Source organism: Phyllostomus hastatus, unplaced genomic scaffold (assembly GCF_019186645.2).
Source record: "Phyllostomus hastatus isolate PE091 unplaced genomic scaffold, TTU_PhHast_1.1 phas_contig_137, whole genome shotgun sequence".
Classification (NCBI taxonomy): domain Eukaryota; kingdom Metazoa; phylum Chordata; class Mammalia; order Chiroptera; family Phyllostomidae; genus Phyllostomus; species Phyllostomus hastatus.
In genome coordinates, this window is record NW_025333583.1 from 6,246,711 (window position 1) to 6,261,357 (window position 14,647).

Genomic DNA, 14,647 nt, shown 5'->3' on the forward strand with positions numbered 1-14,647 from the left:
TAACATTAAGTGTTAAAGGGATGAAATGAAAGGATTAATGCTGAATTATTAACTATTGATTCTTAAAGAACTATTATTTCCCAGTGATAATAACTGCCTACCATGTGTCAGATACTATACTCCATGCTCTTCGAAATTCACCCAATTTTTATTTATTTTTATTTATTTATTTTTTTAAAGGAGACATTTCTTCTTTTTTAAGATTTTATTTATTTATTTTTAGGGAGGGAAGGGAGGGAGAGAGAGAGAGAGAGAGAGAGAGAGAGAGAGGGAGGGAGAGAAACATCAATGTGTGGTTGCTGGGGATTATGGCCTGCAACCCAGGAATGTACCCTGGCTGGGAATCGAACCTGGGACACTTTGGTTCACAGCCTGCACTCAATCCACTGAGCTACGCCAGCCAGGGCTGAAATTCACCCACTTTTTAGAGGAATCACATAACAACTCCTGTTCACCGACAGGGGAGCCATATCTCAGAGAGACGAGGTAACTTTCCCAAAGATACACAGCTGGTGGAAGACCAGCTAGACGTGAAATCAGGGGTGTCTGTCTTGAAAACCCTGGTGCTGCCAATGTCACTGTTGGAGGCTCCTTTTTATGGACAAGAAAGACGGACATCCAGGACAGTCGAGCTAAACTTTTCAGAAACTCTGGCAGCGTGTCTAGTAAAAGGCAGACTGGGTTCACCTTCTGGTTCTCACCCCCTCTCCAGTCCTCCATGCATCCTCTTTCTCGTGGCTTCTTTGCCCACAGGTCAAAGGCCCTTCCCTCACTGCTTTGGTGAAACTGGCCCTCCACTTAGAGGTGGAAACTCTGAGAGACTCGGGGAGATGTTTAAATGTCTTTAGAAATTAGAAATATCTTTAAAATTCAACCTTAATTCGTCTTAGCTTTTAAAATGTACTTTGCTCAAGTCTTTGTCATAGGTACTTTATGAGAGGGAAAATTTACAAAATTAATTAATTACTATTTTCCTTAAGCGCGCGCGCGCGCACACACACACACACACACACACACACACATGAATGTCTCTTAATGCATTCGAAATGATCTCAAATTTTTACAGCACCTGGGGGACTTGTTTGACCGAAGAGTCAAGCTAATTTATCTTAAAAGTAGGTGATTTAGGCACTTTTTGAAAGTGTGGTTTTCTGTTGCATCCTTATGACTCAATTGGATGATTGATTTGTAGTAAATTATCTCAAATGTTGGACAAGTCCTGGGTATTTTCCAATAAAGTTGGAGGTTCTGCTTTGATGGTGGATCAGGGCCACTGTCTTTTTCCATCGTTACCCTATTTGTAGGCAAAATGGTATCGGTCACATTAGAACACTTTTCCCCCAGGTAGTCAGAACGGAGAGAAGAACCTTCAGCTGTTCGTTTCTGATCTTCTGCCCAGAATCGCTTTCAGGAGGAAGTTACAGTTGGGTTTTCCAGAGTTAGCATTTCCTGCCTCCTGGCTCTCCAGATTACTGGGCGGCTCTCGAGCCTAAAAAGGGAAAGGGGAAGTCACTGAATGTACCCTCGCAAACGAAGCCGCACTTTCAGGCAGCTGTGGCTGGAAAGACTTGGTTTAATCTTCAGAGTGCATGTGGGGGGTGGGTACATGTTTCAGAAATTTTACTCTTTTTAAGGAGGCAGCCGATTTCCCATTTCAACCGCGCATGCGTGCAAAACTCAAGCCCTTGCAGAGAGGCAACCAGCAACTCTTGCTTCCAGTGTTTTAAACGGAATTCGGATGGCTCTTTGCTCTTTTGAGTGTGTGCGCCAAATGACAGGGACCAATACTCATTTTCTTTTCCTCTGAAACTGGGGGAAACACATGAAAGAACCCATAAATGCATTCCTTAAAGGGGCTTCTTGCAGTTATATTAATTTATATATATACACACACACATACATATTCCCCGTGCGCATTTTTCCGCTTCTTGCTCGTATGAAATCAGTAGCTGCAATAACTGAAATTCACTTCCTCAGACTCTGACGTTTGAGCTAGTCTTGCACTGAGAAGCCAGAATGCCTGGAGCTGCGCAAGCTGTCCGTCTTTCTTGTCTACTGGCTCACAGCGATTGCCCAGCACCTCGCCAAGCGCGCTCCAGCACTAGTTGCCTGTCTTATTAGCCCGGGTCTGAGTTTGCACGAGTACAGCTGTCCAGCCACGGTGACACGGTGTGCTACGGCGGAGGCCAGTGACCTGGAGCCATGGCCGCAAACTGCTCTCTCCTCCACACCTCCCTGCACCCCTCCCGCTTTATCTACGATTCCTTTTTCAGGGACAGCGACTGCTCAGAAACCCCCTGGGATGTTGACTATGAGTTTCTCCTTGAAATGTTTTCCGATTCCGTCTTCCGTAATCCAGTTGGCTAGAAGCGCGATAAGACTCCCGGGGTCTCTCCATCGCCGCCCACCGCCACACCATGGGGGTGGCCTGGGTGCACCAGACTGGGCAGATGGATGAAAAGACGCGCCACCGAGACACGTCCTCTCGGCCGGCTGCGAGTTGCGGGTTGCGCATTGAGGTCTTTGTCCGTTTGCCCTTCAGCGGGGGCCGCGCACTCCAGCGTATGACCGGCAGGTGGCGCAGTTGATTCACGGTGAGCCGCCGCGGGAGAAATCTTCCTCCTCCTGGAGCGTCGTCCTCTTCTTGGGACCTAGGCTCTAGAGGAAAACCCGGCCCGACCCCGGAGGCAGCAAGGGGAGGCACGGCCTGGGAGGCGGGAAAGAAAGAGGTCTGGTCAGGCACCGAGGCCCCTGCAAACGTCCGGAGCAATGCACCGAGGCGTATCGGGGGCCAGTTCCCCCGGCCGCCGGCCGCGTTGCTCTCCGGGATGGCGCTCAGGTGGCTACGCCTGCGGCCAGAGTAGGCGAGACGGACCCGGGCCCAGTGGTGCCTGCCTCCCCCCCGCCCCAGAGAGTTAGCAGTGACACCCGCGCCGCCTGGGCAGAGGCAGCTGAGCAGATTTGTGGGTCCCGCTGCCCAGCACCGTCTCTTGGGGCTGGGAGAACTGTCGGGACCTGCTGGGCTGCGTGCGGAGCGCAGAGCTGCAGCAGCCGCTCCGGACAGCTTCCGAGGTCCCGTTCGCGGTGTCTGGGCAGCGGGCATTCTTACTTAAGCCCTTGGCTTCTATCCCCGGTGCCCGGGACTTGCTAGGGACCTCCGGGTTCCAGGGCCTTCCCCCTCCCGCCTCCCTCGGTAAACACACAGTTGGCTCCCTGCAGCCTGGGCCGTCTCAGAGCGTCTTGCCGCGGTGGGGAGTCGGGACCGGGATGAGACCCTCGGCGTGAACGCCGAGATGGGGGCAGAGGGGAGCTTCTCCGCTGCTAGAGGATCGTTCGTGCAGTTTCAGAGCTCAGGTAATACCTGAGCCCAGCTTCCTCCGGCGAGGTGCTGCACGAGACGAGGGGGGCCGACTAGGTCTGCTCTCCAGGCATCGAGGTAGCCTGGGAAGAAAAGATCAATCAAGTCACGAAATTCCCTCCAAACAGCATTTCACATCGGGATGCACTATAAAGACACGAAACGGGGCACGGTAGCAAAGGGTGGCTTCGGCCGTGCTCTGGAGTGAGTGCGCAGCCCCACACCCGGCGCGCGGGACGCAAATGCTTCGACCCTCCGAAAAGAGCAACAGCAAAGAGGCACGACAACTTTATATTTATTTTATTACAGTAAAAGGGCCTTTTCCTGTCTCAAATCGTCCGTAGGGGGAAGAGGTGGTAGCTAACCCTTCCTCCGGCTCCCCGAGATCAGTTCAGAGTCTTTCCGAACTCCTTCCCCTGCCCAGGTGCTGGACCCCTGAGGTGAAGTCTGGGGACCCTGCCGCCTCCCTCCGGCGGGGGCGGGGACCCACGCAGAGAGTTCGCCCCCTCAAGCCTGGGGAGGCCGTGCACCCCGCTGAGCCCCGAGGGGCGGGGACACAAGGCGGGCTTTGCTCAAGAGGGGCGGGGCCAGGTCGCCCTGGCTGTGTGGCCATTGGCGGCGAGCTCCGGACTGGCGGGTGGGCGTCACGGGCCGGGCCCACCCCCTTGGCAATGTCTTCAGCCCGCTGCACTCCTAACTTAAGCATTTATTCCACTGGGATAGAAGCGGTAGGAGCAGCGTTGGCACCGGCGAACCATGGCTGGGATTTTCTATTTCGTTCTCTTTTCGTTTCTCTTTGGGATTTGCGACGCTGTCACCGGTTCCAGGGTGTACCCCGCGAATGAAGGTGAGAGCGCGGGGGCCTTTCTGCGGTCGGGGACCGAGAGCGCACGATCCACCGGTGAATGTCCCCCTGAAGCGCGAGGCTGGCCAGTGTGTGTGTGTGTGTGTGTGTGTGTGTGTGTGTGTGTGTGTGTGTGTGTGTGAGGGGGCGGGGGGGATCCCGGCGGGAGCGGTGCGCCCCGACTCGGGAGAAAGGGGCCGAGGCGAAGGGATTTGCGAAGGGGAGGTTTGGGGCGGCCGCGTAGCCTGACCCGGGCGGTGACCCGTGCTTTTGGCGAGGCTGCTCAAGTTTGCATCGAAAGGACAAAGTTTACCAGCATCCACCGGTGAGGCCAGCTCGAGGCGTCCTAGGGGATACCCGGGAGGCGACGCGAAGATTAAAAATGATAATAATGCTGTGGCCCACGTCCTCGCTACCACCTATCCCCCCCCCACCCAGCCCCTGTCGAGGGGGGAAACGGAAGCCTGGAGCCCAGTGAGGGCTTGGTGCTCGCGGGTTCTGGTGGAAGGCTTTCGAGCTGTGGTTTTTCCAAAGTTTCCCGAGCGGTGCGCTTTCCGGGACCGTGCTGCTGGGCCTCCGCTGCGCAGCGGTCGTGGCGCGGCTGGCGGGTAACGAGTGACCCGATTTCTAGCACTAGCGTCAGACGCCTTTCTCTTCGCTGGTCTCCGCGCCCCGGAGGGTGCGATCCTTGGTCTAAGGGGTCCCACGCTAGTCTGATCACCCCGCAGACTTGGTGAACCCACCGGCAAGTTGAATGTACTCGACTTTTTGCGTTTTTTTTTGCCCCAGAACTGTACGCTGGGTTCGTTCGGAAGGAACGCGCGGGACCGACTGGAGTGGTCTCGGTGCTCGGCGTCCTGCGCGTCTGTTTGGACGTGCTGGAAGGGTTGTGTGGGTCTCTGCGTCGGAGAGGCGGGGGCTGATCCTTCAGTTTCTGACGGTCTCAGTGAGGGCGAGCTGAGTGTGTGTGTGTGTGTGTGTGTGTGTGTGTGTGTGTGCATGCCTGCGTGTGCGTGTGTCTGTGTGTGTACGCGCGCTCGCGCAAATGCGTGTATGTGGTGCACGGGTACCCGCGTGGACGCGGACGATTTTGTGCCTGTGCGCGAGTGCCCTGATGGCGTGCGCGTGTTCCAGCGAGTGCTTGTACTGGAGCCTGCGTTCATCTAACCTAGTATCCGTCTCGCCTGTTCGTTCACGCCTCCCACCACCACCCCCATCCATCCATCCATCCATCCATCCATCCATCCATCCATCCATCCATCCACCCCTTCTTCGACTCTCTCTCCATGTCTGTCCGTCTATCCTGTGCAATCTATTATTTTCCCTGTTCCGAAGGAGGGAGCCAAAAACCAACTTAGTCTTGGCTGGGCAGCCGGTACCCAGAGTTCGCCAGACGGAGGCTCGGAGAGATTTGCACACCTGCCGGCAGGCACTGCTTGGGAGGAAAAGGGGCGCTCTCACACGCTCCCTGTCTCTTCCCTCCTTCCGACGTGGCTCTCGGTGCCACCTCCGCCGCTGCCGCGTTTTCGTCCCCACGGTTAATTTTCTCATCCGAATCTTGGGTCCCGCGTCCTGATGGTTACTCTGCTCACTTGTTAGGACGTCCCTCAAGACCTCACTGCATCAGACGCAGATTTTTATGTTTTACTCATTCCTTGCCTTTTTTTTTTTTTTTGGAAGCGAAATTTGGGAGCCCTAGACACAAAAGGCGGTGATGGAGCTGTAGGCTGATGTGGAAAGAAGGGGGGGAGTCGCCCCCTCTCGAACCCCTCCTCCCCCTTAGAAATGAATTCATTTTGTTGCTTTTTATTCCCATCACGTTTCCTTTTCTCCCTTTTACCCTCCCTTTCTACTCCCTCCCTTTTTTTGTAAATTGGGTCTTATTGTTCCCTTTGTGTCCCTAATCCACCTTACATAAATCCAAATGGATGCAGCGGGCCTTTCTCTAGGGACCCCGAAGAGAGAACGAGGCCTGCGGCGGGGGCGCCACTCCGGGCGGGAGCGACCCAGGGAAGGCTCTCCATTTTAAAATAATTAACAGACCCCAGGAATTCAGGCTTCCCGGGAAAACCGGGAGAAAGAGGCTGACTTGAGCTCCTTGGACTTCGTGGTGCGATGAGAGGAGAGACGGGGTAGAATTCAGAGGCCCGGGGGGGGGGCGGGGTGGCGAGGTGGAGAGTTGGGGTGCGCAAGAGCAAGAACGAAGGCTTCTTATTCCCACCCCTCCCCCAGCCTGAAGAGCCAGCCTCGCCGATTAAATTAATAACCCACTGGTTCCTTGGAGGTGGGCCTTTCGACCCCCAGGCCCGCAGATCTCGGTGGGAAAGAGAACGTGGAGAGGGTAGACATTGACTGCGTCCTTTTCAGTGTCCTGGGTGCCTAGGGCTGCTCCAGCTTGGGCGGCAGACAGCAGCTCCGTCGCCGCGCTCCCGGCCCCGCCTGAGCTTTGATGCACACTCTTAGGTGTAGCACAGGCGTACCAACCCCACTCCATACCTAAAATTCAGACCAGTGATTTCCTCTCGGGTGGAGGAGGGGTCTCCGATTGTCCTCAAAAAGACCTGGGGAAGAGAATAAATAATTCAGTTCATTTGCATTCTAATTCTACACGTCTGTCACCCCCACCCCCTTCTGAAACTTTGATATTTAAAAAAGCAGCGGATACCACATCCAGGGCCGGTTTATTTGGTGGCGGAGGGGGAAATGGTGAGGGAGAGAGCCTTTTCACGACCCTTTGAGCACTCTCAGATAGAATTCACTTGTGGCTCTGTCACCATGATGATGAGTTATGCGGTCATCTGAAACTTGTAAAAACAAATAACTCCAGTGGACACCAGACAGAGATGAATGCAGATTTTGCTCTGGAGTGCAACTGCCCTACATAGATATATTTATTTTTTTTGAATTGTACTTGAGATTCTCTATTCATCCTTTTTAGAAAATGAATCAACCAAGTGCTGGGATGGAATTTTAAATGCTAAGCAACTTAAATAAATAAGAACTTGCAGATTTAAGGAGGGGAGAAGATCAAGTGAGTAATGATTATTTACATAAGTGAGACCAAGCTTAGGTTTTGATCAGAGTGGGAAATGCACAGCCTCGGCACATATGGAAACGCTCAGGCAAATGGTTTTTGTAGTATTGGCTTTTTGCAATTGGAAATTAATCTATTTTTCTTTGTTTTTGCAGTTACCTTATTGGATTCCAGATCCGTTCAGGGAGAACTTGGGTGGATAGCAAGCCCTCTTGAAGGAGGGGTAAGTTCCAAGTGGCTCTCTGCTCCAAAGGGGAAAAAAAGAGTGATTAGCAACTTTCTGAGAGTCCTAATGGCTTGATTCTTGTTGATTGTGGTGAGGGGGTCAGATTTCCACCACGGCCTATGAAGTGAATTACGCTTTGTTGCAGAAATCCTATACTCCCCCTGCATGGGTCTGTCATGGAAGAACTAGAAACCAAAAGGGCAGAAAGAGTTTTCGAAATTAGGAGATTGGTTGGAGGCACAGGCTTAGATGCCTATTTAAAACTAAAATCCCGACAAGAAATGCAATCTGGGGACCAAATTAGAATTTATGCCTGTTTTACTGTGATGGCTATGAAGGACTGACAGGGTTAATGTTAGAGCAACTGTTCTGTTTCCAGATGAGGAAAACGAGTAACTCAGGATACCAGGGAGCAAAGCTTTTCTCGTTGTACCAGTTGCAGGTTCAGCTCTGTGCACAAGCAGCAGGAGCTCCTCACCTCGCTCCCAGGGCGACCTTGAATCAGCTGCTGCACGCTTGCACGCTGAGAGAGAGCCTCGTGAACTTGTGCCAGGGGTGCAACACATGCACCAAGCACCACAAGCCTGAGCATTGTTGATGCTAAATGTGAAAAGTTGAAGTATTTGGCATCTTGGATCTTTGGGGATGCGGAGGCTGCATTACAAGCGTGAAAGAGAATGCACTGTTCATTTCTTCTCGAATTTGCCATCATTGCCTCCACTGGAAGATTTCAGAGAACAGAATTAGGTCACTGGCCACATTCTCTCACCCCGACCTTACCCCTTCATGACAGGCCAGAATGAATCAGCTTTGGAAAGAAATGAGTACAATATATATCTCTGGCTTTTGCCAAATTGAAACAACTCTGAAGTCCTTTCAAAATTAAGCATATTATCCTACATTTTACATGCTTGATGATCTAGGATTGAGCCAACTGATTGAAAACAATAAGGATGAAAGGAAGATTAGGAAGTTTACCAGGCAAAACTTGTAATGCCAGCCCCCAATATGGTGCTTCAACCTGTCCATTGAATAAGCAATAAAAGATGAAACGGAAAATAAAGATTCATAGAAACCGCTGTAGAAGACGAGTTTCGAAAATATGACAGTCATGAAAAGGGAGAATTTTAGGCTCCCTCTTCCAAAGCCTTCCTTGTAATCCATTCTAAATGAAATGGAGAGATTGCCCTGCCTTCCTGTTTTTCTGCCTGAACTTGACTGCAGTTAGTTGGGTCTCTGCTGAAAAATTCCAGTCTGGCCTCAAAACCATTTATTTTTAAGGGAGGGAGGATGATTGGCAGGCCTCTGGCAGTGTAGACAGGCGGTATTCACCGCTGATTGCAGGCAATTGGCCTCTTCCTTTGAATGCGAAGAAAGGTACAGCTTTATCTTGTGAGAGTCAGACTCTTGTTAATCCTATACCCTGGAAAGGTCACCGATTCAGGAAGGCTTTCCCATGCTACACGGGGGCTCTCGCTCTGGAGGTTGAATGTATTAGAATCCCCTGCTAAATCGAGGATGGAAGGTGTTGGTGCTTGCATTAAAAATTTTAATGAGCCTTATTTTCCTTACTGGCTGCTCTCAGGCTTGAAGAGAGAATTGCACCAAGTTATGACTTTGCATCTGACTCGTTCCCCGAAATGTACACGGGCCTGTTTAAAAGCGAGGAGTGACACATTTCTGAGGACGGCCTATGGTCTATCTAGTTTCTGGAAAGCTTTTACTGCAATTTAATATGCTGCAGACTCCACACACTCCACCACCCCCTCCCCACTTCCCCGAACTGCTGAAAAAGCACCTGGTCACTCTTTCTAGACATAAAACTTCCCTTGGTTCTCTTGAAGTCTCTTTAAAGAACACTGTGGGTACTGATTATTGTATACAACCCAGAACTTTTTATGGGCTGATGTAGATAGTTCTTCCTTTCCTCAAATATGAGTAACATTCTAAGTATCATTGTGAGGGGTTTATCTGAGGGGAGAAATAGTCATTCCAAAATATATAATAGCTGCCAAGAAACTATGTGCCAAATTATAAAATTTAATTCATCTCTGTATTTTGTATTTGAAGAGGACTTTTTCAGGCTCAGATACAGAGTGACAGATGAATTAGACATCTACCAAGTAGGGATAGACTGGCTTTGAAAAGTTCTTTCCAGCTAAAGGAAAAAGCACATTGGAGTCTTTTGATTATTCTGAAATCTCTAGGTAGAGTTAGAACAGATAACATGTTTGCTGGAAACTTGGGATGAGGGTTTGCCCAATAATGACATTTATCTGTTGTTGTTGTTACTTTCAAAAAGAAAAAGAAACCTTATTTGGCGATGCTACCAACAAAAAACTAAGCTACAGTCACAGGCAACGCTCAACTCTTTTGTTTTTGCATCAGAGCAACTAAATAGAACGTGAGAATAATGGGAAGTGATGGCTCCTGATGGCAACATTGTAGCGAAACCCTGATTTCTTGGCAGCGTTCATTTAAAGGAGTATATTGAGTTTCTGACATTGATTGTAAAATATAAAACTAAGGGGATATTTGTCATTGTTCTGGTGAATTGATCAGTGTGTTTAGACAATCAAGTTCAGGCTGGAAAATTCATGTTCCACCTGAATTATCCCCTGTGAACTTCCTGGAGATATCCCTGTGCTTTCATTTACATTGATAAATGTGTTTTTCCATATTCTCTTTGTTCTGAGATGAGAAACACGCTGAGTGGTTTTTGTTTTTTTTTAAGGTGGGGATCTATTTTTGGATTTACATGAATTTCCCCAAATAATTAAATTACTGGTGATTTATTAGTTAGTGGATAAAAAGAAATTTTAATCACCACAGGGTACTTATCCCTCCCAGTTCCAACTTTCATGATGATAGCAGATGAGAGGGATACAGAATTTTATGCATTATGGCCCTTCACAGAGTAGCATTTCCATCCATTAACGGTTTTCCGATGCACAGATGGGAAACGCGTTAAAAGATGCAGTATGACTGTATGTACTCACTTTATTGAATGGAGCTTTAAGTGGAGCTATTAGAGAACACACATTTTTTAAACTATCCTTTTTTTCTTTTAATGATATTCATGTGTTACACATTTAAGCTGAGATATACCAGATCTGTATAAATGCACTACTTGTAGATATTAATGAAGAGCCTCACAGGAGCCCCAAACCAATCTTGCTTCTTTTAGGATTATTTTTTAAAGTACAGAGAGAGTGAAATGACTCCTTTAGTCATAGTAAATTCAAACTGTCCCACCATTAGGATCTTTGTTAAGAAGTCGATTACAAAGAAAACTCAACCACCTTTTCTTAAAATGTCTTGAGCTTTCAGTCACAAATACCACTCACTATTTCAGTTTCAATATCCCCAGAATAGTTAGAAGCAAAACATGGCTGCATTCTTGTTTACTTATGTGTATATATGTTCTGAAAGGAGGAACAACACACAAACGTTTAACTGAGTACATGCTCTTGACGCGTTCCACTGTCACAATGACAACGCGTCTGAGAAACCCAACCAGGACGTTTAGTCTTTCCCTTCCCAGGGTTACCAAACCCAGAATCGTGAGATTTTTCTTCCTCCCTTAAAAGAGTAGTAACAGTGCCAGAAAGAAGAAAAAAAAAAAGAAAAAACTCCACTGACTTTTTTTTTTTTTTTAGGTATTAGAGAGCAAAGTTCTGACAGGAGCACCACTAATTAACTGATAATTGTCTTCCTTTGGCAAGCTCTGCTCTTCCTGCTCTTAATTTGCAGGTCTCTGTTCAGTTGTTGAAACAATACACATACGAGTTTTTCATTTATGAGTAAATTTGAACTGTTGCCACTTCAAATTGTAGCTGTTGTAATAGGTGAATTTGAGGTTGTTAGACCACCGCAAGGAACTGCTGAGAACTCATAAGTAATAAATCCACCATTGCCCCTGGATTTAAGGCAAAAGAATGAAACAATTAAAAAAAAACAACTTCTGCAATAAAATATTGTCTCATCTCCTCCAGAACATGCTTTACCAGTGGGGACTGGTGCTCAGTCGTTTTCTTACTGAAAAAAAAAATAGTAATAATCGAAGTCCTATGAGAGTAGAGTAGGATTGACGGATCACTGTGTGGTGAAGTTTTATAACTGATGCATTTCCTTTGGACCTTTGCAGTGGGAGGAAGTGAGTATTATGGATGAGAAAAACACGCCCATCCGAACCTACCAAGTGTGCAACGTGATGGAACCCAGCCAGAACAATTGGCTCCGAACTGATTGGATCACCCGAGAGGGGGCTCAGAGGGTATATATTGAGATCAAGTTCACCCTGAGGGACTGTAATAGTCTTCCAGGAGTCATGGGGACTTGCAAGGAGACATTTAACCTGTACTACTACGAATCCGACAACGACAGGGAGCGTTTTATTCGAGAGAGCCAGTTTGCCAAGATTGACACCATCGCCGCTGATGAGAGCTTCACCCAAGTGGACATTGGCGATCGCATCATGAAGTTGAACACCGAGATCCGAGATGTAGGGCCATTGAGCAGAAAGGGGTTTTATCTGGCTTTTCAGGATGTGGGCGCTTGCATTGCCCTGGTGTCGGTCCGTGTGTTCTATAAGAAGTGTCCACTCACAGTCCGCAATCTAGCCCAGTTTCCAGACACCATCACGGGGGCTGACACGTCTTCTCTGGTAGAGGTCCGAGGCTCCTGTGTCAACAACTCAGAAGAGAAGGATGTGCCAAAAATGTACTGTGGGGCAGATGGTGAGTGGCTGGTACCCATTGGCAACTGCCTGTGCAATGCTGGGCATGAAGAACGGAATGGAGAATGCCAAGGTAAGACGAGCCATATTGTACTTTTCATTAGGGCTTAGTGCACATAATTAAATCAGAGATGAGACTAAATGGAGTAGAGCCAGTAATTAGCAGCCCCTGTGGGATGTGGTGGGACAGAGGGGTCTAATGAGCAAGTGCTGTAGCTCCAGGTGGCAAGGCTGAGACCGCTCTGATACTGACAACGTAAATGATGCTGTCGTAATCAGCAGAAGGCCAAACACATTTGCTAACAGGCACTTAGATCTGAACTGGCTAGATGCACCCTTGGAAATGGAAATGATCAGGCTGAAGAAACAAGCTCGATTGATCCTTCCTTCCTTCTTTAAAGAGGGTGGACAGATTTTCAAACCATAGTATTCCTGCCTATAGACTTTATAAAATGGTAAATATCTCCCATTGCCTGCGTGTGTACGTAAACAACTTACATGTGAAATTAGGGTTGTGTTCCAATTCTCTCACGCTGTGTGAAGAGCGCCCAGCACACCCATCTCTGTGGACCAGAGTAGACGTGACTCAGTGAAATGGAGTGAGAGTGTTTCGAGGGTGTTTGTTCCACGGAGCAGCCATTGCTAGGGTCCCTAAGTGAAATTAATCTGGATGATTTATTTCCCCTGGAGGTGATAAAGAACCTAGTAAGAGTTTTCTCATTGGATCTGTGGTCAGAGGGAATATTAAATTGTGATCCATTTTGATGATTGAGTGTTTGAAGAAATCTAGGTATTTTTATCATGTTAATTTCTATGTAGCATTATTACTAAAGTGATTTTTTTTCTCACCTAAAGTTCACTGTGTGTAATTCCTTCTTCCTATATGTCCCCTTTCTGTCAGCATATGGGGGTGGGGGTGGGGTGGGGAGGGAGTTTATAAAGTTTTTTCTTAAAAAACACTTTGTTTCTGAGTAAGGGGTGAGAGTAATTCATTTGTACATGTATCGTTCATGTCATGTGTGGTTTAAGGCTTTAAACAATCAGTATCCAAGGTTTTTATTTTTGCTTGGTGTTTATTTTTAGTGGTTATCAGGAGACTCTACTGTCAGTCTTATTGTGGTTACTATGAAACCATGAAACGGGTCCCATTTATGGGACAGATCAGATTAATCTTTTCTCAGAGTGATTGTTGAGCCGTGGACTGGATTGCCCACGGCCCACCTGATTTGGTGATTACAGAGCCTGAAGTAGCTGCCTGCCAAACAATTTGTCTGGCATTCCAACCATCTTAATGACACGGTGGGATTAACTATTGGGCAATTCACCTGACTGACTGGGAATCAATAATTATAGCCTAAAAAATTACATTTTTTGATAATTTGGTGTCACCGATGTATATGTTTGTCCTTTCATAGTTTATACTTTTCCAAAGTGTCATTCTTGAGTTGCTGTAGTTATTTCTAGGAGTAGCTAACAATGACTGTCTTTTAATTTAATTGTAAATAAAACAGAGTAAAGGCTGACTCCCTTTTCTGTTGACCTAGAGTAAAAAAAGTGTATTTGTAAACTTGAACATTTAAAAATTGGGGTTTAAAGTTTGCTGTTGACTTAGCAACTACAAGATCAGCTGTACCAAAGTGAAACCTTGGAGCATACTCTGGTAGTAATATTAGAAAGTATGTGAGTACATTGTTATTGGTCCATAAAGTACAGTAATCAGAGAAGGAATAGTGAAATGAACTAGGTGATGATACCACATCACATTTTAGAGTCAATTATTCTGGGTTTTCGATTTTTGATGACAGGACATACACATCTTCACATGTCAAGATTCATATACATATGAATTCATATATGTTCATAAATATGCACATATGAATTCATACATATGAAAATATATATATATATAACCATTGTCTTTTCATTTTCTGCTCCAATGTTCACATATCTGGCATTAGAATCTCTCTGTATCTAATGTCATTGATTTTCAATTGTCACAGAGCCCAGTAACTCATATGTTGCTCCATTGTGAAACTCCTTGACAGTTTTACAACCCAAATGAGAAGAAAAAGAGAAAAAGATGGAGGGGGAAATGAATGTAAAGGCAATTGAACATGTTAGTGATTTGTTTTATGGAAATAATCTCGGGACTCCAGTTAATCATGTGGCTCATGGAATGGGAGCGACTCCATGCTTTAGGTCCAGTACATTTCTGAGCAAACTGTTCCTGACACAGGGTCAGACAGTCGACGGAAGGGGACGGTTGGCTGAGCCATTTTTGAAACTCTTTGGTGTTTCCACATCTGCTCCCCAGGGTTTTTTTCTACTCATAAAATGATTAACTCTTTTAAGAAGACACTTCTTTTGCACAGAACCTTGCACTTTGTTTATGATACTCCCTGTAAAAACCTCTGATGAATTTAGGAAGAAAGGAACAACTTGAATGA

General features: G+C 47.3%; 1 protein-coding gene across 2 annotated transcripts in view; it reads left to right on the plus strand.

Moving 5' to 3' along the window:
• The first annotated feature begins 4,076 nt into the window (after positions 1-4,076).
• The window catches only part of EPHA4 (EPH receptor A4), a 138,206-nt gene continuing 127,635 nt past the window's right edge, over positions 4,077-14,647 (plus strand). For both annotated transcript variants that reach the window (XM_045853036.1, XM_045853026.1), the window contains exons 1-3: positions 4,077-4,205; positions 7,392-7,459; positions 11,610-12,273. In XM_045853036.1, the coding sequence (XP_045708992.1) occupies positions 4,115-4,205; positions 7,392-7,459; positions 11,610-12,273 (823 nt within the window). In that variant the 5' untranslated portion in view covers positions 4,077-4,114. The remainder of the gene's footprint in view (positions 4,206-7,391; positions 7,460-11,609; positions 12,274-14,647) is intronic.